At 37.0% G+C, this 11,327-nt stretch overlaps 1 protein-coding gene across 3 annotated transcripts in view; it reads right to left on the bottom strand.

Moving 5' to 3' along the window:
- STK39 (serine/threonine kinase 39) overlaps window positions 362-11,327 on the bottom strand; it is an 87,629-nt gene continuing 76,663 nt past the window's right edge. For all 3 annotated transcript variants that reach the window (XM_021399079.1, XM_021399081.1, XM_021399083.1), the window contains 2 exons: window positions 6,260-6,324; window positions 362-1,827 (listed from right to left, as the gene is read on the bottom strand). In XM_021399079.1, the coding sequence (XP_021254754.1) occupies window positions 1,753-1,827; window positions 6,260-6,324 (140 nt within the window). In that variant the 3' untranslated portion in view covers window positions 362-1,752. The remainder of the gene's footprint in view (window positions 1,828-6,259; window positions 6,325-11,327) is intronic.

Genomic DNA, 11,327 nt, shown 5'->3' with positions numbered 1-11,327 from the left:
CCCAGCTGCAGCCATCAGCCTGTAGCTGGGCCGGAAGCAGTAAGTCACAGCCCCAGCCCTGCCCTGGGCCCTGATGTGCTCCCTTCCCCTACTCTCTGACAGTGACACCCCTCAAGGATAGAAATCCTGACCCAGAATAATTTACTGAAATATAAACACTTCAGGAGTCAAAAGTCTTACAAATGGCTTCAGCAAAGTGCTATGAGCAGACAAACCATTTTCCTCCTTTCTGCTCCCTGACACAGGGAGCTAAGTCTCTTGCACATGAGCCACTCACTGTCAACTAAACAGAAGCAACCAACATTCATAACATCACCCACATCACAGCAGTAGAAATGTCCACAGAGCACAGAAATTCCAATGTGTTTGTGCAATACGCTTTTATTTTTATCCTTTGCAGTCATCTTGGAGTAATCATGTAAACAAGAGGATGGAATGGAATTACACTGAGTCATACGCAAATGGCTCTAGAACACCTCAACAATTATGACAAGGCATTATAAATAACTTCTCTTAATAATATATATGCTGTTTTCAGTACATTAAAGAGCTGCCATTTATCTAGGATTAGCTAGGAAGTAGTTTAAATTGTAACGTCCAAGGAACTTGTCTCCAGATTTGATAATCTTCCTAAGGTTCACTAGCTCCGTAACATCTAGGCCACAGGTTAAGCATAAGACTACTTGGATCAGAAGTGTTTTCCTTTTAACAGAGTTTTAATGAATCATTGCACAAAGCCCTATTATTTTCACTCCACATTGGTATTTTCCATAATTTCAAGTAAAGCTTCAATTCTGTTCTTCAAGTTTTTATCACCTGTATGAAACCAGTTTCTATCATTAAGGATACGTCAAATCAGAGATGGACACAGTAAGCAGTCTACCTTAACAACAATAGTTTAAAGTAGTTCTAGCTCATAGACTCCTCAATAAAGCATAGTCAAAATTCTCTAACAACTTTGCTACCATATAACCCCTCCTTGCTCAGATTATATATATAGTACCATACGCATGGTACTTCTAGAAAATTGAGATTATTCTAAATTTTAGCAGCCTCAGGCACATTCTTAAAACATTAATGTCTTCAAGGCACCTCCCACACCCTTGACAATCAGTTTGTGGACTGGTTTTTAGACACAACCAAAGCTTGCTAATGCCTAACTGACTTAAAAAAAAAAAAAAAAAAAAGCCCTAGAAATTACCAAATACATCAAAGATATACCTGAAACATTTTTAAATAAAGGAAGATTAACTGCAAATAGCATGTAATCGAGTCCAATAGTTTTCTTATTACTAGGATGTGTAATGCATAAATATATGAAAAATAAAATTCACAGTCAGTTTTAAAACTAGAATTCAAGTTCAGCTAATAATTCTCAACTTTTATATTTATGTTAACTTCTGAATATAACATAACAGAGGCAGTATTATCATCCACAAGTACAGGAAAATAGTATCACTCAAAAATTTAGGAAAGAAGATATAAAATTCCTTTTGTAACCAATAAATATAGCCACCTGAGTGCATTTCCACAGGCTTTTCACTTAGGGGGAATCCAAATCAACTGCTAAGAGACATTTAGTAGCATTCTGAATGTTAGCAGCAGCGGTGTAGCTGTGGGCTTTGCTCGTTCTGACTTTGTGAATTGCTAGAGAATGAAGCAGAACTCAGTGTTTGGTGCACTAATTTTCCTTTGCATCTAAGCTGACTTCTTCGCAATCTCACGACTCGGCTTGAGGTCAAGGGACAGACATCAGCTGACACTTAACTGAGCAAACCCAATCAGTTTCACTTCATCGGGAATCTCAGTGCCATCACAGCCAGAGGCCTGCAAGAACAAACAGAAATGTTTAGTGTATCACATTAAAAAGGAGTGTTTGACAGTCCAGCTTTACACTTTCCCTGTACTACCTAGTGAGCAAACAGCTTACTTGAAAGAAACCTCTGAGACTGCTTGGTATATTTTCTGTCAGCATCAGTCAACTGCATCCTTCATTTTAGCTAAATCTACATTTCAAAAAAAAAAAAAAAAAAAAGATGATGAAAAGAAAGACTGGGAAATGAACAAATGAGAAACAAAACACTTTCTGCAGCCATCCCAAAAGGTCACTTAAAGACCAAAATTCTTTAACTCAAGCTTTCCACAGCCAAACTTGCTTTTCATTGGAGCATGCTGTTTTCACTTGTGAAGAGCAAATAACCTACATGTACAGAATCCACCTTTCGCTGGTGTGCTGTAGATACCAAATGTCTGAAAAACCGATATGAGCCTAGCTATCAAGTCTGCTTGAAATACCTACCCACTGAATTTTCAAACACGAGACTGAAGGAGCCTATGAAGAGTAAATACCATTGGTTGCAGAAAAACATCTCCTTTCTGACCATATACTCTAGTACTTCAGATTGTACAATTGAGAATCTTTACTAATATCTGTTGCAGTACAAACTGGCACAAGTAATCTATTTTTTTGCAAATATAACAACAGTAAGAATATAATATCTTGCTTTAAGTCTGCTTTAAAAAAAAAAGTGCACACCATGTAGGCAAAATATTTTAATACTTTGATTTTTAAATACAAAATCAGACTCTGCAGCTCAGAAAGTACATTTTTTAATGCATCCCTTACTTATGTGGTAAATAATTTGAAGTAATATCAAGTGTGTAATGGCAGATTACTTAAAAATTGCCTTCAGACTCTTTGGCAGTACCCCCCTAGAACTGCCAAAACAATTGGTTCACTCTATACAAATGCTCTTAACCCTCTAATACATTTTTTGAAGCAGAACCTTTTAGAAGAATTTGGTCTGAGTGCATACAATATCAGGACAAGCATTCTCACACAACACACACAAAGTTCAGCAAGTGACATTATCCACTGAATTCTCACAACCAAAAATAAACTTATTTGGTACTTGTGGAAGCATTACATCAAGCTACTCCTTTAAATTTACTTTTATTACACACAGACCTGAAGTGTTCTCTTCACAGGGTATTTAAGATGCCTTATCCCATTGAAGTAGGAAGTTGAAGTCTTAGATCATCACCACCAGTCATTATTAAGATATCTCAATGTTTTATTAATTGGGAATTTACTAAAATTTACTAAATAGAGTTTGAATTTTGTATGTAAACTTGATAAAAGGAGCTAGTATTATTTACACCATTCTACACTCTGGCTAGCTCTAAAATCCTTATATAAAATGCTAATTATGCTACATAATAACATTGTGTTACATTGTGTATTGTCAAGATTACTTGTGTATTAAAGCAGCTTCCTTCCCTAAGTGGAGACAGCTGAATCATGCAGAAAAGTCATAATTCTCTGTTAGCCAAGACAACTAAAGGAGGATAATACTACATATGTTTTGTAGAACTGCATCATTTTAAGATCAAAGATGCACTTAAATACACACAAAGGCGATCAAACCTTAACAATGGTCATTCAGATACCTCACATAAATTATTGCCAAAATAATAAAGAAGTTCATTAAACACAAAAACGGTTAAGACATAAGTTCTTCTTGTTTTCCAGAAGATTGAAATGCTTTGTTTTGTGTACAGAAATACTATACCAGCAAAAGCAATCTGCAAGCAGAGAGATACTAACCAGATTTCTTGTCCACAAATAGTAACTAATCCTACACTAAAGAACGCTTTTCAATTGAATTCTCTGAATGGATATAGGATTAGCCAGATTTAGACTTCGAATCCCCATGCAACATTTACCAAGCAAATGTGTTTTAATCAACTCGTATACAAGTGCTCTCAAATCTTGCTAAGAGGTAACGAAAATAAATGACAGTTTTCCAAGGCAACTCCACTACACAGGAACAGGTAGAAATTGAACTTGAATTAAATAAATCAAGGGTAAGAATAAATTAAGATACTTCTTGTGGTTATGTTCATTTCCCAGGAAGTCAGTTAAAAATGTCAGGAAGAAACTTAGGTTAAAAATTAACCTCAGGAACTGTTACCTAGCCAGTAGAACTTACCTTAAGAGAGGAAAGAGACATTGAATTAGAACTGTCTATTAATTCTGATATTGGTAAAGCCTAGGATTATTCTCTCACTGGAATCTTAAATATGAGACACTGTCTGCTCTCCAGCACTTAAATAATAAATCCAGTTGAAGCACAGAAATACCTCAACATATTAACTGGATGCTATGGAGTATTAAATTTTAGAATTTCAAGCCTCTAATTTAAGAGCGTGAATTAGAAACAACCAAGACTTCTATGTAGCCTCTGGTATATCTATGTTTCTAAATGGTCTTCCTGAGATGCCATCAGCTGAATAATAAAGCCAAAGTCAGATGTTTAGACAGCAAGAACAGATCATCTGGAAAAAAAAGAAGCATCAGCCTTTAAGCTATATTTAGATTGTAAGGGCCATTTGATGTCCCACACCACGCGATCCCTTCCTAAAAGGAAACATGTACATTCTGGTGATTTTACTGGACTGTAGAGGAAAAATGAAGCTAAATTATTTAATCAGTTAAAACTACTCAAATCTATATTTAAAAAATGATATGGGAAGAACAAACTTGAATTAATACTGTATCATCAACTAGGTCGCTTACTCTAAAAAAAATGGCTCTCTACAGCCCATCAGAAGCAGCTGCTTTTATAAACAAAGCTACAATTCTGGAGACCTACTTATCCAATAGACACTCAGTTTAGTCTTTCACATGTGTCTGAGTCACTCTCAGCAAGGGGTGCTGAAAGCTAATTGGTAAGAGTTTGGTATTTACAGGGCTAATCTTTCAACAGCTTTAGGTATCCATATTTTTCAACCTGATTTTAGAAGACAGAGAAATAAACACAGCAAATTAAGTTTTTGGAAAGTTAAGCTATTAATATTACATTAGATCCATTAGGATGGCATCAAAATCAACCAAAGTTTGGACCCATGATCCAAGGCAAAATGTGCAGCTCAAAACAGTCACAGGCACAAAACTGTGGTTTGACATGATATATACAGAAGACAAAGGCTTGGAGGAGGAAGCGGTACGAAATATGGTGGGAGCAAGACTAACTTTTAATTGTGGATTCTCAGTTGAAAGAAGAACTAAGGACAAGAAAGCAGAAGGGTGACCTGCATTTATCTGAAATGCTGGCAGGTGCTGGTAGAAGTGGAGTTGGAACAATGTGTCCGCACAACCTACGTGAATGAACCTCCCTCCTCCTCCAAAGTTATGGAGCTACATGACTGTACATATCCGTAATGTCCTGTCAAAATTGGTCTTAGGTTCTGTCTCTCACACACAGTAATTTCAGTCATCTCATCAGTCAACACACTTATTCAACAAAATAGCCGAAAATAAGATAAAATACAGACTGCATAAATGTTAGAATAATTAGTTTGGTTCTTTCTCTCAGGCTTTTGGACTATCTAAAAACTATTTCCCTTACACAGGGTAAGTTCTTTCAGTGAGGATTGCCCGCATTCAGTAAGGGAATTACTGCACAAACTAGACACTGGAACAGGCTCCCCAGGGCAGCACCACACCTGCTGCAGTTCAAGAATTGTTTGGACAAAGCTCTCAGAAATATGGTTTGAGTTTTGAGCAGTCCTGTGAGGAGCCAGAAGATGGACTCGATGATCCTTGTGGCTGTCCCTTCCAACTCAGGATATTCTACGAACTGATGAACAAGTGTTTCTCCTGCTCGCTCTTCCAGTTGTGCAGCACAGCTCAGTGGCATTGCTCTGTGCATAAGCAACTCCTTGCAGCTAAAAGCTTTCCTTGCAGAAGAAGCTGACACACTCTCTGATCTGTTTCTCTAAGTAATATCTAAGTTCATGTGCAACTGTTCTCCAAGGATTTCTGCCCAACTCTTGCGTTCCTCCTCCACCTTGTCAAAGCCAGAAGTTTCATTAAATTCACATGTAATTAATAATCTTTGACAACTTTGTTGGATGATGGGATCCAACTGGTTAAAAATATATTAGGAGAGAGAGAAGAGAATGAGAAAGGGCATAAGAATATAGACGCTTTCACCATTAGGTAGTCAGAAGAGTTACTGTTCCAGACAGGAAGCTCTGTTCAAACATTATAAGCTCAAATCTTTAGGAGTAGTTTCTTATGACATTTTTCAGCTGATATAGAGAAGGCCAAAAAAAGTTTGTTTTTGCCAAATGGTTGGCACAGCATTTAGAACTATTTGAGAAAGAATTAACAGGCTGTTCTTTAATATGAGAAGATTTCTGTTTCTGAAGCTGCATGTATTGTATGACTCATTACTTAGAAACTTTCACTTACCAACTTAAAAGTCAATGTTTTCAAGGCCTTTGGATCATCCACAATCTTCTGTAAGTTAGCAGCAACTGTAAAATAAAGTATGAAGAAAATGATTTACAGAAAATTGCATTCAACACAGCATCAGACCTTGTATTCATGCTGGATTATCATCTTAATTACACATACATACCTGCCTGCACATTAGCACTTGAATCATTTAATTAATCCCTAGTTGTGGTGTGGATGTCAGAGGGCAGTCAGACTGCCATAAACCTGTCTCCTCCCTTTTGCTGTTATTTTATGCTTATGTGAATTGAATCAGAGAAAAAAAGTCAGACTGAGAACCCAGTGACAGCAAAAACTCAAACCATTAATTTTCAGCCCAGTCTACTCCCTAAGGCTGCTCAACAACCAGACAAATGCAAGTGCAAGGAAAGCTGTAAGCAACTAGCAAAGGATAAGCAGAACCACAGCTGTCGAGACTTACATTGCAGTCCTGCTAATAACCTGGGCCTCCATCAGTGCAGGATTCTATGATAAGGCTGAGTTCACTTTCTCCTCTGTCTTCTGCTTCTTTAACATGAGAACATTTCTGTTTCTGAAGCTGTTTCTCCTGGCTGTATGTTTATGCTTCTGACCGTTATCTGGGCTGGTAATAGTACCCACACAGAACCTTAATGATCTGTTACAGGTCACAGAACCAGCAGAAAAAAATACAGCAAAAATAAGAGTGATAAAAAAACAAAACATAAAAGCTGATCTTTAAACTGCTTCCTCAGTAAGCTTGACCAAGGTTGGCAATGCAGCAGCAGTAAACACTAAATCTAGAGATCCAGAGAACAAAAAAGGAAGGAAGAAAATAACCCTTTTTGTATGAAAGCACCTAACTTGCATTTTAAATTGTGGTGTTCATTTTTATAGTCATGATTTTTATTTTTTTCCACATACAATGTTGTGAACATTAATCTTGATAAAAAAAAATTGGCTGCCTTCAGCTGCTGGTTTGCTAAACTTGTTCCCCAGCTTCGTACTACGTCCTGAGCTGAGTTCAGACGGAATAACTGGAGCACTTCTGTTCAAAAGTGAGTGACGAGCACAAGACATCATTAACCAGGCATCAACATGAGAAAAAGACTCCATGCTTTGCAGAGCTATTGAGACAAGAAATAAACACACGTTAAGTAGCAGAGATTTCTCAGTACACTGTATAGGTAAGTATCATAAGACGGATGTTCTCTGTAAATAATATTTGCTACAGATTTTCTAAGGTGGAAAATAAGACTGCAGCAAACCTATGTGCAAGTTGAAGGTACTACTGCCACATGTATATTTGAAGAACGGATCACGCATCAAATTCAAGTTCCTACCTCCTCCAGTGGTTCTAATGCCAAGGTGATACTGCTTTCACTTCAGTGCCTGGCAGTGTATGATCCACTGCACGTAGCAGAACAGAATTTGGGCTCATGTAGGGAAGTACAGTATTTGGCTAGGGAATTTAGAGAGGTAAACAAGTATGACAACCTAAGCTCTATCGCCAATAAATGCAAACCAAAATTTTGGGGTTCTCATTTTCTCTGTATCATTGAGATGGCCCAGAGTACTGTTTGTAGACTTGTACAAATTCAACTGGAGATGACAAGACGTTTGAAACTAAAAACAAACCTTAATAAGTAAGCACAAGGTACGTTCTGTACCTGTATCTGTGTTCTGTACAGAACGCTTCTTGGGAAGAGCAAATAATTAACCTTCACAGTTAAATGAACTCAACTACAGTCATTACAATAGAAAATCTTTCCAATTTTAAAGCTTTATTATTAGTAATAACAGTCATTGCAAATGGTTTTTATTTTAATCACACAATTCCCTTACATGATCAGCAAGTCATTTTTTATTGCAGCACTTCCTACCTACCAAAATACATGCAAATACAGATAATGCTTTTTATTAAAATTAATATTTAAGAATCTACACAAGAATCTCACAAAAAATTGTGTTCTGTCTGATAGCTCCTGAAACCACAATACAATATCTTCAAGTTTGTATGTCTTCAAAATCTATTAAATAAGATCATGCATTCAAGAGCAGTTCTGTCTTATCCAAAGTCCCATAGAACATTTCTTTAAAATAAATAAAGAAAGAAATTCTCCAACTTTGGTGAGCTGGCTTCACCGAAATAGAGATACAGAGCTACAAACTGAGATAAGGTCTTGGATCTCTCAAGTCCAAAGACTCCTAACTTCACCTATTATAAAATGATGAGCTTCAAATGGGCACTTGTCTTAAAGAGGAGCAGCTGTTCACTTAATGGCATCCAGCTGCAGGACGACTACGGCAAGGCAGCATGCTGCTTGGTTACTTCACCTGAATGCAAGAACTGCCACCTGCCTTTATGCAAAGTTACTGTTCCTACATTTGCACATATTGCCCAGTTTGTCAGCAAGTCTTTTAAAAAACTATAGCACAGGGGAAAGATGCACTGAGGTCTTCACAAGTAGCATCAAAATCTTAGAAAGCCTAACTCCATCCCACTGATTCTTCACCAGGGAAGAAATTCAAATCTTCAAAACAAAAATTGCCTAAGATAAACTATCGATATATGTAAATAGTTAATTCTGTTTACTTACTTTTAGTAAAATCCCTAACAAAAAGAAGTGATAATTTAGATGGGTGACATTCTTAAAGAAAACTGCTTTTCAAAGAACAGTGCTCATATAAAGTCTACAGTTTTCTGTATGCTTGTCTCTACTTTCAATATGAATGCAAGCCAAAACCTTTTACATATAAAATGCTGGAAAGGCATTGCATGCAAGAATATGAAATACCCTTTATTTTTGCTTCTCTGATGGGCCACAACTAGAGTAGGATGTCTTTAATCAAACAGAAGATAAGGAGGATTTTAAGGGAGTGATGCCAGATGTTTTCAGGCTACGCTTGAAAGAGAGAAAGAAGACCTGCACAGATTCCATAATATTAGAACAAAAATTCACATAAAAACAGGAACACCTGCAGTCTCCTAAAGAGTAATCTTTTCAATTTCAATGATATACATTCAGCATTGTTCAAGTAAAACTAGTGTTTCACGAGTGACTTATGGTATTGTTATATATTTTTCTGGCTTTTATAGAATGGTAATAAAAATGAGTTTGCCAGAATAATGAAATTAATACTATTCTATCAAGCCACCCTGAATAAAAATCCTCCCAAAAGCTGTCTCTTTCTGCAATATCTGAAAATCCAAGTCACTAACATCAACCAAGAATGACATATATGCACAATTACCTAGCGAAACCATGTAGTCCTGTTGGTTGCTTGTTCCTTTTTCTAACTCCCTGCCTTCTTCTTGCTAAGCGTCTTGTCCCTAACCAAGAACGCAAGGCCAACAATTAGAGCCAACTATCTGAACCTGGATACTTAAGTCTGCATTTCAGGAAACTAAAAATATGGATTGTTTTTTAAGAGATAATGAGATAATGATGATCCTTTGTACCTTAGTGTAAGCCAAAGGTTCTAGGTACTTCACTAAGCACACAGGTAGAGAAGCACACCCAGTGTTGAAAAGCTTGAAGATATTGACTCAGCTGATAACTGGAATCTTTCAGTGCCTGATGTAAATAGCTACAAAGAAATAGCAGTAATGCCAAAACTACAGGTGTCCATGACATCTCTAGTTTAGTTATTTTTTTTCAGAAATAGAGCCTGAAGCACAGGCAGCAGGAGCCATCCAAGCAGCTGAAAATCCTTCCTGACAACCAGCTTGCAGGGCTTCCAGTTACTTGCCCAGGAAGTCTGAGATGCCATCTTAACTACAAAGATGACATTCTCAAGGTTACAAAAATGAAAGTTAAACAACATGCTCTAGAACGAAATACTCAGCCGACTTCAAATGAAATTAAATTAAGCAGTTGCATTTAATACTATTATTACATATTTACTTCCAGAAGTTTAGGACTGTTATTAAACCTACACAATTTGGATGATTAAGTATGCTGTGTCTCAACAGACTCCTAGAAATTCATATCAGATATGCTCACAACATTAACAATGTTCCCACATACAAGCAGTTGCTGCTACCGTTCAGCCCTGTTCAGAATTACTGATTGCATCCAGCAAGAAAGAAAAAAAATCTCTCTTAAGTGGTACTGCTCCTCAGTAGCCCTGGCTACTGAATTTAGTCTCTTTTCATTGAGGAAAACAATTTACTATGTTGACTTACTAATCCTCCCAGTAAGGTTACACAAAAAGTTTTCATATTCCTTAGATATGAAAAAATGAGCCCAAAGTTACTAAAAGCAGATGAATCCAATCACATCTGCAAACACTATTGGAAACCTAAGGGAAAAGGGAGGAAAATAACCATCTCTCTCTCACTAACTCTCCTTCTCCATGCTCCCAACAATTTTTTTTTTACAAGTTAGTGAACAAAGTCAATTTAATACAGTAATGCTCTCCATCATCAGGTGAGAACAGGCTTACTACAGGATTTTTTAGAGAGGACAGTGGCACTGAGGAGAGAGGAATCATTCTCTCCACTGATGGTTAAGCTATTTGAAAAGCGGGGACATTTTAAAACACATCTCTGGATTCTACTTTACACCTCATCTCTAAGATAAGTATAACTGCAGTTTAAATTGACAAAGCCATTTTCACTGAAGTACTCTGAAGTCATGCCTTGGATACCGTACTTCTGAAATTCACAGTAAATTATCACTGTAGTCTGCAATCAGCACTAACTGCCAATTTGAAAACCTTGTTAGGAATTTGCTGCTTCCATGGAGCCTGAATATACTAGATCCAACTTTTTACTTTGCAAAGTGTATTCTCAAGATGTTTTGGCCATGCTACTACAAAAGTCAGAAGAAACGTGGACAAGATAACTGCACACAGCAGTGATGGAAGAACCTTTGGCAGCAAAACCAGCAAGTAAATAGAGCACACTTCAAATCATGTCTTGGAGCAAATACCCTCTTCAAATGTTAGCAGCAGTTAGCACAATAGGCTTTTGTTGTTTACAGCAATAAATGAGGTGCTGTTCAGCTTGCTTCAGAAGGCTTCTGAAGGACATATAATCAACTCCAGCACCACAAATCAT

Source organism: Numida meleagris, chromosome 5 (assembly GCF_002078875.1).
Source record: "Numida meleagris isolate 19003 breed g44 Domestic line chromosome 5, NumMel1.0, whole genome shotgun sequence".
NCBI lineage: Eukaryota > Metazoa > Chordata > Aves > Galliformes > Numididae > Numida > Numida meleagris.
This window is presented reverse-complemented; position numbering and strand designations above follow the sequence as displayed.